Source organism: Bemisia tabaci, chromosome 10 (genome assembly GCF_918797505.1).
Source record: "Bemisia tabaci chromosome 10, PGI_BMITA_v3".
In the NCBI taxonomy this organism is placed as follows: domain Eukaryota; kingdom Metazoa; phylum Arthropoda; class Insecta; order Hemiptera; family Aleyrodidae; genus Bemisia; species Bemisia tabaci.
Window position 1 is genome coordinate 42,538,564 of NC_092802.1, and position 19,355 is coordinate 42,557,918.

Here is a 19,355-nt window from a genome sequence, read left to right on the forward strand (position 1 = left end):
TCGTTATACTGAAATTTCTGGCTCAGTTTAGAAACAACATATCGTCACCTTCCAGGCAAAGTATCATAAGCGCCATGCGACGTTTAAAAATTTCCGCCGCCATTTTATCTCTTTAATGAGAAATTGTTGGTTAATTGAATCTGTTTGGAAACACTAAAATTTATCGGCAGCACAAAGAAAATTCAGTGAAATTTTCGGACAGCTTCGTTGAACAATTTCTCTGTAAAAAAATAAAATGGCGGCGGAAATTTTTAAACGTCGCATGGCGCTTGTGATACTTTGCCTGGAAGGTGACGATATGTTTAACAGTAGTTTCCATATGCTTTTAAGTGTTTACATGAAGGAGCCAGAAATTTCAGTCTGTATAATCGCAACATCTAGTTCAACTTTCTCTCTCGTCTAGAGACTATCGAGCCAACTATGTCACTTATGATTTCCGTACTTTTTTTTCTTAATTGATTAAATGTTTAGAAACATTCAGTATTTAATTCATTTTATCGCTAACCACTTGTATCGACTGAATATTACCTAAGTACTTAAGATTTTACTTGAAAACTGAATTAAAATAATAATTCTGGAAATGTACGAGTTACAACCCTTTCCCCTTTTATTTAATTAACGTATATGTGAAATTCACAATTCAGTAAGACAACCATGCAAAAACAATCGGCATCAAAAATGTCTTAAATTTTGAAAATCACATTGATTCTAAACACAAAGTATACTGCAAGTTATGCAATATAAAGACAAAAAATGTTGTGTAAAATTCATCTGAATTTTTTCTCCTTCAAAATTCCATAAAATAAAGGGACAAAATCTTGTTAAAATGCAAAGTGGATTTTTGGTCAAAAAAGAAATTCAAGGTTTCCTCTGACTTGGGCCTACATGTAATTTTTTTATGGGTTTTCTTCTTGAAATCTATAGGTACGCATTGCTTTAATTTTGTTTTAAATAGTACCTAGTGAGGTGACTGTTGAAATGGAAAGACAAAACGATGGGCAAAGAAGACAAAGAGAAAATGGAGCGTTACGATTGGCGTATAGAAGCTGATGGTTCCAATTTGACAAAGGAGGTAAGTAATAAACTAACTAACGGCAACCCAAGGGAGACCACATGGTCCATTATTTTCCCCCTATAAGTAGGTAGGTTATAAAAATCACCTGTTTCAACCGATAGGATCGCTTATCATTTTCCTTATGTCTTCTTTGTCTATGAATTTCAATAATCAGCCTGCGGTCGCTCGTACGTCGTCAAAGAAAGTAAAATTTAAGGCGAAAGGACGTAACAGTGAACGTAAAAGAACGTAAAAGTGAACGTAAGAGAACGTAAGAAACGTGCCGGTCAAAAGGACGCAACAACTAAGTCAGGCTAGGGTTAATACTTGGGACGATTTAAAAAAATAAAAAAAAAAAAAAAAAACTATTTTCATTATAATGTGGGCTCTGAGGCTTACAAGAATACATACATAACAGTGCCCATGTAGAAGAGGAGATAGTTCTTTTTATTTCAATAGGTACCTACGTCCATTTAATTATGTGATTGCTCGAATGCTCCTTAAATAGAATTTTAGCTTATCACAGCAGTCCCTTCCGTTTTAATTTCGCGAACTTTACAAGTCCTTTCTCCACATTCTTGAGAGTCAAGCCGTTTTTACACAGGATGGATGGCAGTCTGGTTTTTCGCCACAGCATGACATTTTTCGATTCGGTGTCAAAAAACAGCATATCACCGAGCTCCACGCCTGATTGATTCCGCAAACTAAACAACACACAGCAATGATATGAATCGACACCAGAAGTAGGTAATGTATTAAAAAAAATACGTTCTTAGGATTTAAAAGAGATGTTTTTAACGCACTTACTTTGTTACGTTACTCCAAAGGAATACTGTAAAGTTGCTTAAAGAGCCGTATGCAAAGACGACTTTTTTCGCCCCCCCCCCACTAAAACTTATTCAAACTTCGTCTATCAGTTACTCATACAGGAGCGCTTCTTTCCCCAAATTTTCAGATCCCCAAAAAATTTTTTGGGGGGGCGCTAGGGGGGCGGAAGTCAAAACCTGTTAACTTCGATATCTTTCGAACGAAAAAAGATTTTGAGGCCCGGTTTGGACGAAAAATCGTCTAAAATTGCATGCTTTAAGATTCAAAAGGTCAAAATCCCAAAATTACACTTTTAAGTTAACTTATGTGCTTTTTTCAGTTTTTGAGGAAAAACAATTTCTTTTAAACAGACTAAACTGAAAGAGCACATTTTTGTATTTGAACCAAAACCAGTTTTTTAAATTGTTCGTCTTTTTCCGCATCCAACGAGTGGTCATGTAAGCTGGGGAACCGAACGGTTCCGGAGTGTATGATCGACGTTGAAGTTCCGCTCACAACCGGTTGCGCGCGCAGACTCCGCATTTATTTTTACATGCGAAAATACTCAACGGCATTCAAAATGCATGATTTGGCTTTAATGCGAAGAAATTGCAAAACTTCAAAAAATATCACTTTGTTCCCCTTTGAAAAAATTATGTAGAGGCGGACGATTGTCGGACACCGCAACGGTTGGTGTCTCAAGTAACGCTACGGGAAAAAAGTGAATTTTTGGAAGTATCTGTAATATTTGAACTCAGCGGCCCTCAAGAAGTACCTAAAAATGTATTTTGCACGGTTTGGACATAAAATCTGATTCATTAACACCCAAATCCGGCTTTGGAACCATATTTTGGCGCGCGAAAATCGGTCGGCGCGCGTTGAGCGGAAACTTCAATCGCTCATAACTCCGGAACCGTTCGGTTCCCCAGCTTACATGACCACTCGTTGGATGCGGAAAAAGACGAACAATTTAAAAAACTGGTTTTGGTTCAAATACAAAAATGTGCTCTTTCAGTTTAATCTGTTTAAAAGAAATTGTTTTTCCTCAAAAACTGAAAAAAGCACATAAGTTAACTTAAAAGTGTAATTTTGGGATTTTGACCTTTTGAATCTTAAAGCATGCAATTTTAGACGATTTCTCGTCCAAACCGGGCCTCAATATCTTTTTTCGTTCGAAAGATATCGAAGTTAACAGGTTTTGACTTCCGCCCCCCCCTAGCGCCCCCCAAAATTTTTTGGGGGTCTGAAAATTTGGGGAAAGAAGCGCTCCTGTATGAGTAACTGATAGACGAAGTTTGAATAAGTTTTAGTGGGGGGGGGGGGCGAAAAAAGTCGTTTTTGCATACGGCCCATTGTATGTTTCTTTTCCATAATATACGATTTGAAGTGCCAACTCAAAGCAGGTTTCAACAAGTACGAAGATTGACTAACCCTGGGAAGAAAAATGTTAGCATTGGTTCTTACGGGGCTTACGCTCCTGTTGACGTACCTAGTCTATTTATTACACGAACTGCATTTTGCAATTTGGAACTATAAATTCTAGCTCCTCTGGAAAAACACTCATGTGCATAGGCCTAGGGAAACTAATGGCACGTACGCTGTTTTTAAACCGGGGCTAGAATTTACGCAGTTCCAAATCGCAAAATGCAGTCCAATGATCTTAGCGCTACTGTACGGTTGACGTCTCACGGGATTGGGCACATTTTGTGCCCCTCGCGCGGCGGGCCTCATGTATGGATACCTTTTCCCTTCTTATCCTTTCGATTTCTTTTCGGTCCTTATCAGATGTATGTTAGGAGTCCCGAGATGAAATCGCATGAAACTATAGTTTTCTGAAAAGTAAAAATTCTATAAAAAATGGAAACATTCCTCTGGGGCTGCGTATGCGACCCGCAACAATTATTTGAGAATTCATAAAGATTCCTCGCAATTTGTCCAATAATATTTTTTTTCTTCAAGAAATCAAAAGCATGGTTTTACTATATCTTAAGTTTCATGGCATAAAGTCTCGAGCCCACTGCAGAATTTTTGAAAAATTTCATCTAAATTTGCACCTCCGCCTGAAGCCTGTGTCCTTCATGTCATCAGCTACTAGGTAAGATCACCTCGCCCTTCGCTCCGCGAAACGGCGCGGCGGCGCAGCGCCCCTGGATGCCCAGGCGGGAACTAAGCAGATTTTTAAGCTTGTCCCCCTTATTCTTGGCCGGATAGATCCTCTAGATCTTGTTTGACTTTGGCAAATTTGCCGAGTCCTTCATCGAGGACCTCCAAGTTCATGCCGAAGCGAACGAGGACGGCCGGGATTCGGGCTCTCTCGGCGTCGACCGTGCCTCTCGCTTCGCTGTCGAAAAGCAGCATGTCGCTCAGATCCACACCCGAAAGTTCGCGAAACCTGAAACACCGACCCAATTACGCCTTCATCAGAGGTAGAGTACCTACACGGAGAGAGTAATGACATGGCGGTAATAGAGAATCTGCATGCAAATTTTGTATTGGTTCATCTGCGAGCGCTACAGCTGATTTGACGGTATTTTTATACTTTTTTTCTGCTATGGGAAATAGTATAAAAATAGATATAAAAGTGAGAAAATGCACCGCCTAGTGACGTCATCTGGCGGCATGTCCCGTTAAACACACGTATTTTAGTAGATTAGATCATTTTGTCATATATTCTCCAATAATTGTTCAATTCATGACCCATGGGTATCCTCGTATTCAGTTCACTCAGGTAGTTTCCACTCAAACACGTCGAAATTCATCAATTTTCAGACACATGCAAAGTCTCTATTCAAAGGTTAGGCCGTAGGGCTATTAGGGCCCAGAAGGGCAGCCAACCTATAGACTACAATTATCTAGAGTGATTTATTAAGACGGTCTGGACCAAAAATTGTCTAACATTGCATTCTTTAAGATGCCAAAGGTCAAAATCCCGAAATCACATTTTTAAGTTAACTTGTGTGCTTTTTTTCAGTTTTTGAGTCGAAAAAATTTCTTCAAAAGGAATTTACAAAGATTTTAATTTTTAATTTGAACCAAAACCAGTTTTTTTAATTGTTCGTCTTTTTGTGCATCGAACGGGTGGTCGAGCTAGAGAACCAAAGGGTTCGAGAGGTATGGACGATTGAAGTTTCCGCTATACGCGTGCCGACCGACTTTCGCGCGCCAGTGGTTCCAAAGCCGGATTTGGGTGTTATGAAATCAGATTGAATGTTCAAACCGTGCAAATTAAGTTTTTGGAGATTCTTGAGGGTCGCTGAGTTCAGAAATTATAGATGCATCCAAAAAATTCACTTTTTTAAGAGAAGTTTTTCTCAGTTTTCTAAAACAGCCCATATCGAGCGCCGACTGGCTCTTTGGTGGGCCTCTAAAGTGGAGCTCTGAAGCTGTAATTTTAAGAAAGTGAATTTTTTGGAAGTATCCGCAATTTCTGAACTCAGCGACCCTTAAGAATCCCTAGAAACTTATTTTGCACGGTTTGAATATTCAATCTGATTTAATCACACCCAAATCCGGTCTTGGAACCATAGTTTTTTTTTTTTTTTTTTTTTTTTTTTTTTTTTTTTTATTATTTAAGTTTCCTTTATTCAAAAAATTTACATTTAACATAACATGATAAAGGCTTTAACGAACATAAGAGAAGACAGATAATTTACACGGCGTATTTGAGAAGGACAAGATTAAAGAGAGAGAGCACCGGAATCACAATTAAAGCATATCATCAGTCCCCTCTCCCTGGAACCATAGTTTGGCGTGCGTATAGCGGAAGCTTTAATCGTCCATTACTCTCGAACCCTTTGGTTCTCTAGTTAAATGGACCACTCCTTGGATGTAGAAAAAGAGGAACAGTTAAAAAAACTGCTTTTGGTTCTAATAAAAAATAAAAATTCTTTTATATTCCTTTATAAGACATTTTTTCGACCTCAAAAACTGAAAAAAGCACACAAATTAACTTGATAATATGATTTTGGGATTTAATCTTGAAGAATACAATATTAAATTGAATGATGATTTTTCGTCCAAAACCGGACCTCGATATCTTTCTTCATTCGAGTGATATCGAGGTTCACAGGTTTTAATTTCCACCCCCCCCCCCTTCACCCAGCGCCTTCCCAACATTGCTGGGGGTCTGAAAATTTGGGAAGAGAACCAGAACCTCTCAAGTATGAGTAATTGATAGACGAAGTTTGATAAAAGTCCAGAGGGGAAGGGGGGGGGGCGAATGACGTCGTTTTTGCATCAAGCTCTTTACTAATTTCTGCGGAAGACTGACTCGCGAAAAAACCAGAGACACTCGACTCGCTCAATAAATCTAGGTTACAAAATCGGTTCGGTTTTTCTGGTTGACAAAAACTGATTTTATGGGCGGATCGAATATAAATCCACATCCCTTCGAACTGTTAGGTTTCACCAGTAAAGCAAGTAAATGACAGCTGTGGATACTTACGACTCAAAGGAGAATCGCTTGGAGCGAGCCCGGGCGATGACGTATTTGAAGTATCGCCTGAAGTCGAAATACTTGAGCAAAGTTTCCGTCTCCTCTTTAAATTCGGATCGGAAGCCTACGGCCAGCGTGATATTCTCCTCTGTTAATTTCTTCAGTACTTCAGACACCTCGGGGTAAGGTTTCAGCACCGCGCCCTTATCATCGGTTACAACACCGTTCCTGACGACCGATATACTGATTTAGTGACTAACGTCATTTTAAACATCGCGAAAAAATGATCGAAATCTAATTGGTCGAATCGAATTTCGATTCGAATTGTTTGTTTTATCAATAACGTGCGCAGGTTTATATGACATGCTTCTTTAGTAGGTACCCACGCCCACAGCGGAGTGAACAACCCTGGTAAAACTGATCACCTAAAAAATAGGTGACATCGCCTAAAAGGTAGGTGACATCACCTAGAAGGTAGGTGATATCACCTAGAAGGTAGGTGGCATCGCCTAGACGGTAGGTGACATCACCTAGAAAAAAGGTGACGTCACCTAGAAGGTAGGTGACGTCACCTAGAAGGTAGGTGACGTCACCTAGAAGGTGGGTGACGTCACCTAGAAGGTAGGTGACATCGCCTGGAAGGTAGGTGACATCACCTGGAAGCTAGGTGACATCACACAGGTCACATTTGAGTTTCAGGATTAAGTAAGGAAAAATTAAATATTGACTAGCTAATTATTGGATAATTTCATGGGTAGATAATAGAAAATTTGCTTTGTGATAAACATTTTTATATCTACAGTGGAAAAAACTATAAGAATAAATATATGTAAAAAAGGAAATTTATAACATTAAGTAAAATAAAAACAAGAATGAAGTAAAAATAAAATAGATTAAAGAAATGAAATGTCGTAAGAAAAATATACGTTAGAAGCGGACATTAGAAAATGAAAAAAGTGAAAAAACAAAATAAAGTGAGAAATAAAATGCAGTCTGAAAATGAAACATAGAAAATAAAATAAAATAAAATAGAGAAAAGATTAAAATAACACAGCGTGAAAGAATACAAAATTAAAAAATAAAGTAAATTAAAAAAATAAAATATAGTAAAAAATAAAATAGAGAATATAATAAAATAGAGTGAGATAATAAAGTAGAGTAAAATGAATAAAAAATAATATAAAATGAAATAAAGGTAAAAATGAAAAAATAGGTAAAAAATAGAATGAAGTAAAGTAATAAACTGAAATGAATTTAAGGAAAAAACGAACAAATCAATAAAAACTGGTCGAGATATTCTGGTTGTACTGTGCACGTTTAATTCGAAGCTATTTCGTCACTGTTTCCAGGCGGCCGGCATAGCTTAGTAGGTAAGGTTTATGCTCAGTGTTCGGGAGGTCCCAGGTTCAATGCGGAGCAGGCAAAAAATTCCAAATCAAAATTCCAACGAAAGTGCCTAACAGCGTCACGTGGACGCCATTTTTCACAGTTTTTGAGATAATCCCCGTACATAACCCATTGGGGGGGGGGGGGGTTTTCACCGCCCCACAATGCTAGGTGACATCACCTACACGTAGTTTTGGATAATATCACCTATAATTTTAGGTGACATCGCCTGTTCCAAAAATCGCCTCACCTAAGTTGGTGAGGCGATGTCACCTATATTTTTAGGTGATCAGTTTTACTAGGGAAGACTACCTACATTTGGACGGAGTTTATTAGAAAGGAATCAACACGTATCTAATAAGTTGAAACTGAGAAAAATAGGTGTGAAGTTTTAATTCCCATAAAATTCAATGCAGAAAGTAAACTTTAAAGCCCTCTTTTCACAATATAATTTCTTTTTTTCGACTTTCAGATTTTGGCAGGAGAGAATTAACGACTGTAGTGGAACTCCAACACATTCTCAACTCAATTTTTTAAAAAATCTGGGCTAGTTCCTTTTTGATAAACTCTGTCCTTTGGAACTTAAGGCTGCAAGCTTCACATTTCTTTTATCTTCCATGTATTTAATATCCCAAGGCTTTTTCTGTCCTCCTACAGTTTGTGCTAATTCGATCTCGGAAACTACTGGACCGATTATCCTCGGATTTGTTTTAAATGAAAGCTCTTAGGCTCTAGATATGCCAGCACCCCTTGGTTTTTAGATTTGCGTGACCGACGTTGCAAAATTTACCTCGATTCGATAACGACATATTTGCATAGGGTTGGGGGACCTCCCACCGTCTAATTTTCCGTTTCCCTCTCCACGTAAACCCATCCCTACCTGCTCACAACACGTGTCACCCTTCTACTCTGGCATGGGTCCTATGGCAGTATCATTCCTTTCCTTGTGTTGTCTGACTCGGAACACCTGCTACGCATTTCCTCCGTCCCATTGCTCATAATCAGTTCTCGGTTTGTCCAGGTTTCTTCACACGCGGAGTCCGCGGCGTCACGGCGCGGCGATTTGTCGAGAACAGATCGGAGCGGAATCCTTCGGAGATTCCGCCCAGTCCGTCGAGGTTTTGGATGATTTTTCATGTGTATACGTGCCAAAACGCGGATCGCGGTGGTGACACCAAAGGAAAATTGCGGGCCATCGTGAATTATTTGATTCATGAAAGAAAAAAATGTTTGTAGCACGATATCAACGCATGGCATCCCTACCTCGTGCCAGGTGCAAATAATACCACACAAGTAGGTACCTAAAATAATTTTTTTACACGTTGCTAGGTATATCTATAGAGAAACCTAATCGACCAATTTGTTTTGAACATCACGCCTGAAAATAAAAAGGATGCGTTGTCTTATTTGCTTCCAATGTTGCAACTCTCTCCTCACGTTTCATTCGTTAATTTGAAACTGTTGTTAGGAGGCTTATCTTGGACTTTTTGTAAACATATTTTTGCTCATTCAACAATACTTTTAGAAATGTTACAAACGGATTTATTGGTTGGTATTCTCGTAAAAAATATTGGAGATTTAGAAACGTGGTGAGTGTTCATTGTAGCAAGGCACAACTCACACTCGCAAGTTATCATCGGATACTTATGACGAGACTGCCGACGAACACGACGGAATTTTGGAGGCGATTCCGCTGCTTGGTTGCCGGGCACGGCGCGGCGGAGCGGAAACTTACTCAACGCCTCGCTCCGCTCGGATCCGATTCCACGGGGGCATTCCGCGTCTTAATTGCCGTACCTTTGCAAGGCTTTAGGTCTGTTTCAAAGGCAAGTGCCTCTGATGTAAGTGGTCTCCAACGTAAGCGGAGTGGAAACTCCCAGAAATACTGCAGAGGCAAAAATGTAGTTAATTACCGATCCGCCAGGTACGTTAATTCACTATTTGACGACCAGGGATAGGGCTGCTGTGTGTTGTCAATCACAAGTAATTATCACAATCTTCAGTAGACAACGCTCGTTTCCATGCGGTCTCCAATCTAAGTACTAACCACGCCCGACGTAGCTTAACTTCGGTGATCGACCTAGCGACTGAACCACTACACTACCTGCGCGTGTAAGTGTTAGGGGCGTCATTATGTCATTTCAGGGCCCCCATTGGAGTAATTTTGCCAGCAAATGATGATTTTGTCTTTGAATTTGAATCCGATACTTAATTTTGTTATTATTCTTTTTCAAACAATCAACATGTAAATGAAGTTTTATAAGTTATGTTTCTTTGAAAAAAAAATGGAACGCATTAAAATTCAAAATCATTGCTATAAGGATGTAAAAAAAATAATTAAAGTTGAAAGGATACAAAAAATATAAATTGAGGAGCTGATACAAAAATTGAAAGTAAAGGAGTAAAATAGTTGGAAAATAATTAAAAATAAATTAGGAAAATTTAAAAAAAAATTAAGGCTGAAACATTTTAAAAAGAGTTAAAACTGAAAAAAATTAAAACCAAATTTAAAACAAATTTTTTTAAAAAAAACTCTCATGTTAAAAAAATAATAATGCTTGAATAAATACATATAAATATATTATAGCGTTGATAATATTTTTCCGATCTCATTTTTTTGTGTTTCAATTATTTAAGTGCCAAACGAAGAAGGTAAAACAAATTATTCAAGAGTGTGGCTACCTGAACAAGTTTTCCTTCCCTCTTAGAAAATTCCCCCTCCTAAAAAAATATGCCTCTCTGTAAGATAAAGTTTGTGGTCCCCGTATCCCGAGGAAATATTCTCCCATGAAAATGAAATGGGGTGGGGGAAGGAGGGGCCATCTCTGATTTTTGGGAGTGAGTGCGGTTCGATTAAGACTGATGTCAGAGACTTAACCAAGGTAGATTTACACAGGTATGGACAAGTTCAAAATTTCCCATGAGCCTCAGTACGTGTCACATGACTATACGTGACGTAGGTTACGGGGCCCGTTTTTTAATTAAATTACAATCAAATTAACATTCAAACGTTTGTGCGTTTAAACGTTAAAATTAATATCGCATTATCAAAATTGTGCAAAAAATCCCACAAAATTTTGACAAACGATAAACCGAACAAAATAAATCAAAATAATCAAAACATACAAAATGGCGGAAGTAAAGGGGCCTCTGGAGAGCCAATCAGAGGCCAGTTGTTTAGTTCTGTCCATACCTGTGTAAATCTACCTTGAGACTTACCTACCCTCTGAACCAAGTCCTGACCTCAGTCCCGCTTACCTCAAGAGATATCTCTGCACTTAGGTAAGTATCCTTCTCCCGACGTCAGTGCTCTTACCTCAGTGCTGACTTCTTGGGTAAGTGCTTTAACACCTACGTCAGAGAAAACTGAACTGACCTCAGTGGAAAATTCACTGACCTAACACTTGCCATTTTTACCAGGGTTCATATTCCATGTAGCACGATGCCATTCACAAATTTTTATTAGGTGAATGAAATAATGAGCAACTAAGTATTTTTTAAAATAATTCAAATCGAATTAAACTTACTCTTCTTTCTTGAAAGGAGGGGTCACTTTTATATCCACCCAGAACGGCCACAGCAAATGATCTGGAAAAAATTGAAGACGTTACCTATCTAATTTTTTTAGCGTATACAGGGTGTTCGAAAAGTCCCCTCCCCCCCTCAAACTTTTGACCTAATTGAGGTAGAGATTTGAAACTTGGAGGGTGTTCTTAGATCAAAGGGAGCTACTTTTTGACCCCCCCCAAAATTTTGGGCTCCCCCTTGGGGGGGGTTACGGACCCTAACTTTTTTTTTTTCAAATGGGAAGACCCCCTTTGTGATACCTCGTTCGAAAGAGCGTATAAAAAGAAAATTTTTCGCGCAAACCCGAAGTCATTATCTCAATCCGTTTCAAAATGGCGGCCGGTCAAAGTTCAAAATGGCCGAAAATTGGCACCTCTGCTATTTGCGCACATTTGCTTGAAACTCGGTATATTGGGGTATTTTGTCACGAAAAAAACGAATTTGACGTTAGATTTTTAAAAAAAACCCGTTATTTTTCAAAATGGCCGCCGGGTTAGGTTCAAAGCGGCCGAAAATTTGACAAACTCGATTTCTTGCCAATGGATTCACCTGAAATTCGGTATCTGGGGGTATTTTGACCCGAGACCTAATTCGACGTTAGATTTTTCAAAATGGCCGCCGATTAAAGTTCAAAATGGTCAACAATTGGCAACCTCGACTTTTTGCCGATGGATTCGCCTGAAACTCAGCTCATCGTTTTTTTCCTACCCAGATACCCCCAACACCGAGTTTCAGGCGAATCCATCGGCAAAAAGTCGAGGTTGCCAATTGTTGACCATTTTGAACTTTAATCGGCGGCCATTTTGAAAAATTAGGGTTTGTTCAAAAATCTAACGTTGAATTAGTTCTTCTCGGGTCAAAATACCCCCAGATACCGAATTTCAGGTGAATTCATTGGCAAGAAGTCGAGTTTGTCAAATTTTCGGCCACTTTGAGCCTAAACCGGCGGCCACTTTGAAAAATTACGGGTTTTTTTTTAAAAATCTAACGTCAAATTCGTTTTTTTCGTGCCAACATACCACTAGATACCGAGTTTCAAGCAAATCCGTGCGCAAATAGCAGAAGTGCCAATTTTCGGCCATTTTGAACTTTGACCGGCCGCCATTTTGAAACGGTTTGAGATAATGACTTCGGGTTTGCGCGAAAAATTTTCTTTTTTTATGCTCTTTCGAACGAGGTATCACAAAGGGGGTCTTCCTTTTTGAAAAAAAAGTTAGGGTCCGTAACCCCCCCCCCCCCCCCAAAATTTTGGGGGGGGGGTCAAAAAGTAGCTCCCTTTGATCTAAGAACACCCTCCAAGTTTCAAATCTCTACCTCAATTAGGTCAAAAGTTAGAGGGGGGGGGGGACTTTTCGAACACCCTGTATACACAAATGCCTGCCTGTGCCTGAGGACCGGTTCTACCACCTCTGGCCGAATATTATCTGTTTTTAAAGCTAGACTTTCAACTTTAATTTTGGGATTAGGTATATAATAAATATTACCTACGGTTCAGACGACAATTTAGGTCCTGGTGGGACATTTGGAATTAAGAGTCTTAACATCCGGATAAAATTTTATATGAACCGAGATTGCTTGTCAAATTTTGACCCCGGAATAAATCTGTTACAAGAAGCGATCGAACCGGGCTTTATATACACCTCTCATAAAATCCTGGGCACGCTGTCAACACTCTCGTCGATATCTCAAAATGGCCCACATTCAGTATACCTATAAACCAGAAAATATGATGTGAAGACCAGTTCATGAATACTTACCTAACGGCTCTCTAAATATAGACAAAAATGGTAGATGTGACTTAATACCTGTCACATTATACATAAATTACATAACCTTCAGATTTCGATGAAGAGACTGATAAATGCATTCGTAGAGCCTAACATTTCTTCACGGGCGTAGCTAGGGGGGTCCTGAGGGCCTGGCCCCCCCCCCCCAGAAAAAACGGGATCCTCCATTCCTCACCCCCCCCCCGCTCTCTTCACCACGAGAGGTGGTCCCATGCCCCCCCCCCCCCAGAGAAATTTCCTAGCTACGCCCCTGCACTTCTTCCCAACAAGCTGCGGCGACATAGAGTTGCGAAGTTATACCTATCCGCGCACCAACGGGCCTGTTGAAAGGTGCGGGAATTTGCAAATTGATGCCTGATTCCTATGGCAAATTTAACGAAAAGAACGATATGGCGCTACTAAAAAAAACTTGAAATGACCTCTCAAACTCAGAATAAGCTGTTTTTGGAACCGACCCATTCGAAACGGTCACTTTTACGCGGTAACGAATCCGCCATACTTGTGACGTCAAATGGTTCGACAGACCTGGTCTTTTCATCACTTACAATGTATTTTCCCATAAAGAATTGGCAGCCACTTTTCAAATGCAAATATCGAGTCAATCTATGATTTTTGAACAAAATGAAATTCAGAAATGAATTCCTCATACGTTTAAATGGTTAGAACCCTCGTTAGATAAATAAGAACCGACGGGATGAACCCTATTATTCAGGAAGACTGTAGTCAATGGCGATTGTTTACATCTGCTTAGTGATAACAGACATATGGACATTATTAGCTCAATATTTAGCCATTTTCAAGAGTTTTTACTTTTTTGTCACTATATTTGGAGGTAAGTAAGTTCCTTTTGTAAATCAATTGTCTAGTGCCTTAGGATCATGTTAAGAGCTGTAACGGTACACGTACATTGTTACTTATTAATTCAGAACACACTCCGGCAGTCCAACGCTCAAATCAAGGATGGTCTCTCAATGCGTGTAAATCAATCCTAACTTTTCAACAAACATCTCGATATCATTCAGAACGTTTCCACGTTTTATAAACTGGTATAGGTATAAACTATAAGTCTGGTAACCGAAAAAGGATCCTACATTCCCACATCTACTTTCTTTGCCTCCATCTAAAACATACCGGTCTCCTCATCTCATCAGTATTGTCAAAGGTAAGTTTTTTTTATTATCAATACCTACTATCATTTTGGTGTCTTCAAAGAAACATTGAAGGGTGAAATATTAAGATATAACAACTGACTCGCTACATCCAGGTTTGAGCGTTGGACTGCCGGAGTGTGTTCTGAATTAATAAGTAACAATGCACGTGTACCGTTACAGCTCTTAACATGATCCTAAGGCACTAGACAATTGATTTACAAAAGGAACTTACTTACCTCCAAATAGTGACAAAAAAGTAAAAACTCTTGAAAATGGCTAAATATTAAGCTAATAATGTCCATGTCTGTTATCACTAAGCAGATGTAAACAATCGCCATTGACTACAGTCTTCCTGAGTAATAGGGTTCATCCCGTCGGTTCTTATTTATCTAACGAGGGTTCTAACCATTTAAACGTATGAGGAATTCATTTCTGAATTTCATTTTGTTCAAAAATCATAGATTGACTCGATATTTGCATTTGAAAAGTGGCTGCCAATTCTTTATGGGAAAATACATTGTAAATGATGAAAAGAGCAGGTCTGTCGAACCATTTGACGTTTCAAGTATGGCAGATCCGTTACCACGTTAAAGTGACCGTTTCGTACTCGTATAGTTCAGACAAATCCAACATTAGTCCGATGGTTGCTGAAAATCGCTGTTGAATTTTGCGCGTCACGCGCAAAATTCAGGCATCGGGCTGATGACTTCCACATTCAGCGTGTGATTGCGGCATTAGAGGATCCTATGCTACGCCAACAATGAAATGCGTAACACACCAGGAGCAAAAATTAGGTTAGGACGAGGATACCTAGTCAGTTTCTACAGGGTTATCCAAAAGTCACTGACCATCCCCTGTAACTTTTTTCCTAATTGAGATAGAAGTTTGAAACTTTGGCAATGTTCCCCGGTCTAAATTAGCAACTTTTCGGTTCCCCTAAAATTTCGGGGGGCGGCCCCCCAAAAAGGGGCGGGGGCTAACTTTTTTTTCAAATGGCAACCCCCCCCCCTTTGTGATGCCTCATTCGAAAGATAATACAGAAAGAAATTTTTTGGCGCGAGCCGCAGGTTAAAATGTTGAGTTTTCACAAAATGGCGGCCGGTCAAAGTTCAAAATGGCGGAAATCTGACATCTCTGTTGTGTATTGACAGATTGGCGTTAAACTCGAAATCCTAGGTTTCTTCGAGACGAGAAAAACGATTCTGGCATTGGTTTTCCAGAAAAGTCAGTCTTTTTCAAAATGGCGGCCTAGAGCGGGAAGCGGATACTTAGGCTGCTTATCGTTGGATTTGTATGAAACTTGGTATCCGAGGTATTTCGGCACGAGAAGAACGAATCTTTCATCGGATATCTGAAATTCCGACAAATTTCAAAATGGCAGCAGAAAAATGGCGGGAAATCAGTTTTACGGCTGTTTACCGATGGATTTGCATGAAATTCGATATCGATTATTCAGTATTTCAAGAATCTGATGAAGCATTCCTATTTATCGAGCCAAAAACCACCAGGATATCGAATTTCATGCAAATCCATCGGTAAACAGCCGTAAAACTGATTTCCCGCCATTTTTCCGCCGACATTTTGAAAGGACCCTACAACAAAACGGCCAAATTGGCCTAATCACGGAATCGTACGATTTTCTCAGGGATGATAGAGGGTCTTCCCAGACACTCAAAACTGGTCATATTTTTTGCCTAAACCCCAGGGAAAAGGGGGGAGAGGGGGTCAAAGTCAAAACCTTTAAATTAGCATAACTTCTCAACGGTTTGTTGTAGAAAGATGATCTTGGTGTCAAAATTTCCAGAAAAATGAGAGCTTTCAGAATATATGTATGAAATTAATTAAATTTTAAAATTTGACCCACTTTTGGGACATTTTACAAGGTCCCCCTTTCGTAAATTTTCGTTTTTTGAGATTTTCGGTTGTTCGGTTCGCACGGATCAAAACAAAAACAATTTTAAATAAAAGTAGAGCGTTTAAGCTTTAAAAGAAGCCCAAGATGATCTTGGGGAAATGATTAGAAGCGGAGTTATGAGTCTTCAAAGTTGACGCGGCGCGCGGGAACCTTGTATGTTCCGAGTCTCAAGGTCACCTGCGCGCCCCGGATTGCCTGCAGGTTGCAAGTTTTTGTGTTTTTATGCTTCTGTAGGTCATTTTTAATGTAAATCATTCAATGAAGATAGAATAATCGAATTTTTTTAATTTTACGGGAGGAGCGAGAGGGGGCATAGAGTATCAACCATTATGTCCATCATACCTCATTAAACATTTGGTGATGATGACGATTCTGCTCTTATAATTTAGAGGAAACCATGGACCCTCAGTTCAAATATACGTATGATCCATACAGAACTGAACCATTTAGAAATTATAACCCATTGATGCCAAATTTTGGGGTACCCCTAATTTTAAAATTTTTTAATTGAGCTATAAGCTACAGCGCTTGACGGAACTCACTTGGTAAAGCCAAATAGTTTCTCGTTGAAGCAGACGAGCTTTGAGCTTCAAAACAAGTCTCAGTTATTCTTGAGGGGGCTATTTGAAACGCAGTTAAAATTTTTTGACGTTAATGTGGTGTGCCTCGCCAAAGGCCCATTGTGTAAAATTAAAAAAATTCTAATTAAACTATCTTCATTGAATGATTTACATTAAAAATGACCTACAGAAGCATAAAAACACAAAAACTTGCAACCTGCAGGCAATCCGGAGCGCGCAGGTGACCTTGAGACTCGGAACATACAAGGTTCCCGCGCGCCGCGTCAACTTTGAAGACTCATAACTCCGCTTCTAATCATTTCCCCAAGATCATCTTGGGCTTCTTTTAAAGCTTAAACGTTCTACTTTCATTTGAAATTGTTTTTGTTTTGATCCGTGCGAACCGAACAACCGAAAATCTCAAAAAACGAAAATTTACGAAAGGGGGACCTTGTAAAATGCCCTAAAAGTGGGTCAAATTTTAAAATTTAATTAATTTCATACATATATTCTGAAAGCTCTCATTTTTCTGGAAATTTTGACACCAAGATCATCTTTCTACAACAAACCGTTGAGAAGTTATGCTAATTTAAAGGTTTTGACTTTGACCCCCTCTCCCCCCTTTTCCCTGGGGTTTAGGCAAAAAATATGACCAGTTTTGAGTGTCTGGGAAGACCCTCTATCATCCCTGAGAAAATCGTACGATTCCGTGATTAGGCCAATTTGGCCGTTTTGTTGTAGGGTCCTTTCAAAATGTCGGCGGAAAAATGGCGGGAAATCAGTTTTACGGCTGTTTACCGATGGATTTGCATGAAATTCGATATCCTGGTGGTTTTTGGCTCGATAAATAGGAATGCTTCATCAGATTCTTGAAATACTGAATAATCGATATCGAATTTCATGCAAATCCATCGGTAAACAGCCGTAAAACTGATTTCCCGCCATTTTTCTGCTGCCATTTTGAAATTTGTCGGAATTTCAGATATCCGATGAAAGATTCGTTCTTCTCGTGCCGAAATACCTCGGATACCAAGTTTCATACAAATCCTTAAGGGTCCTTTGTCGGAATTTCAGATATCCAATGAAAGATTCGTTCTTCTCGCACCGAAGTACCCTCGGGTACTAAGTCTCATACAAATCCAACGATAAGCAAATATCCACTTCCCGCGCTAGGCCGCCATTTGACCGCCGCCATTTTGGAAAGGACCGACTTTTCTGGAAAACCAATGCCGGAATCGTTTTTCTCGTCTCGAAAAAACCTGAAAAATGGATTTCGAGTTTAACGGCAATCCGTCAACACACAACGGAGATGTCAGATTTCCGCCATTTTTAACTTCGACCGGCCGCCATTTTGTCAAAACTTAACATTTTGACCTGCGGTTAGCGCCAAAAATTTTCTTTTTTATTATCTTTCGAATGAGGTATCACAAAGGGGGGGTTGCCATTTGAAAAAAAAGTTAGCCCCCGCCCCCCAAAATTTTGGGGGGACCGAAAAGTTCCTACTTTAGACCGAGGAACATTGCCAAAGTTTCAAACTTCTATCTCAATTAGGAAAAAAGTTACAGAGGTGGTCAGTGACTTTTGGATAACCCTGTATGGTCTCTTGTGAGACTGTTGCTGAATACGGACTTATGACGAAGACAGCAATTGGCCATTTCTAGGCCATTTCCATACCCGCCTGCGTATCGAACGACCGCTCCATGCGTGTCACGTCTCTTCGTTGGTCACCATCAATCTACAGTTTTTATATCGTTAGGAGCCTTATGAAGAAGACGAAGACGACCGGAAAATGAAGTGATTCCGTTGCGGTTGAAACGGATAGTTGTTTTAAATTAAAGGGGGCAAGTAATGGACCATGCAACCATAGAGTTTCTCGCTGGATGCCGTTATAGTTAGTCAATTACTCATCACCCTTGTCCACTGCAACCATCCACTTTTCCAACAACAGAATCCCTCGACTTTCCGTTTGTCACCTCTGTCTGTAGCTTTGAATATAAATTCCGATAGTGAAGCCGGCTGGAATAGGTAGGTACTACAAAGGAGACGCACCTGTTTCGAAAATAATTAGCTTTGGCCTGTAAAGTGGGTTCGGCGTGGGGGCCTCCAGATGAGCAGGCACTGAAAACACCTGAGAAAAAGTGGAAGGTACTCGAACCAACACACACATCCAGGATATCATAAAGAGCATGATGATCAAACAAAACTCCTCGTCATAGGTTAACTCCAAGTAGCGTTTGACGTCCGAGTGGCGAGCGATGATCATTTCGTGTTTCTTGTTTTTCAGCGGTTGTGAAACCAATCTGCCAGACTAATGTAAGGAGAAACGCCGTATGAACATTTGAACGTTGCCAAATTCGCTCAAAGAAAATATCTATTTTTGGGAAAGTTATGAATATTTTGCATTGAAATTTGCAGACTTCAAAGATCGAATTACGCACAAAATCCGCTGTAAATTTAGAACAAAAATACTCGTTGATTTTGCGAAAAATTCCTGATTTGTAGGAGGCATGTTTAGCAACATCCGACAACTCATTAGGCGTTTTTCCTTAGTAGGGCAGCATTGATCCACACATTGATAGGTGAGAGTTCCGCTCGGTAAGACGGTTGCGTAACACCCGGGGTTTTCAGATTCTAGTCACCAGATGACAAAAACGAAGAAGACGAAAAAGAAGAAATAGAAAAGATAAAATTAC

At 39.6% G+C, this 19,355-nt stretch overlaps 1 protein-coding gene across 2 annotated transcripts; it reads right to left on the minus strand.

Annotated features, from left to right (window-relative positions):
* Nucleotides 1-583: 583 nt before the first annotated feature.
* LOC109031906 (magnesium-dependent phosphatase 1-like) lies at nt 584-18,956 on the minus strand. Of its 2 annotated transcripts, XM_072305378.1 has the most exons (5): nt 18,712-18,956; nt 11,210-11,270; nt 6,306-6,524; nt 3,842-4,253; nt 1,540-1,758 (listed from the first exon to the last, which is right to left on the minus strand). In XM_072305378.1, exons 1-4 carry the CDS (start codon nt 18,923-18,925, stop codon nt 4,055-4,057), a joined length of 693 nt encoding a protein of 230 aa, XP_072161479.1. In that variant the 5' UTR covers nt 18,926-18,956; the 3' UTR covers nt 1,540-1,758; nt 3,842-4,054. The 2 variants fall into 2 exon arrangements, with proteins under 2 accessions (XP_072161480.1, XP_072161479.1); XM_072305379.1 differs by lacking the exon at nt 3,842-4,253 and having other exon boundaries at nt 584-1,758; nt 18,712-18,954.
* Between the last annotated feature and the right edge of the window lie 399 nt (nt 18,957-19,355).

What these genes read in the sequence shown, in the direction of transcription:
- LOC109031906 (XM_072305378.1), bottom strand. Translation starts at nt 18,925, where the DNA reads ATGATCATCGCTCGCCACTCGGACGTCAAACGCTACTTGGAGTTAACC. An exon ending in CCTCCTTTCAAGAAAGAAGA is followed by an intron (nt 6,525 to 11,209) that starts GTAAGTTTAATT and finishes ATCGGTCGTCAG; the next exon opens with GAACGGTGTTGTAACCGATG. An exon ending in AAGCGATTCTCCTTTGAGTC is followed by an intron (nt 4,254 to 6,305) that starts GTAAGTATCCAC and finishes TCGGTGTTTCAG; the next exon opens with GTTTCGCGAACTTTCGGGTG.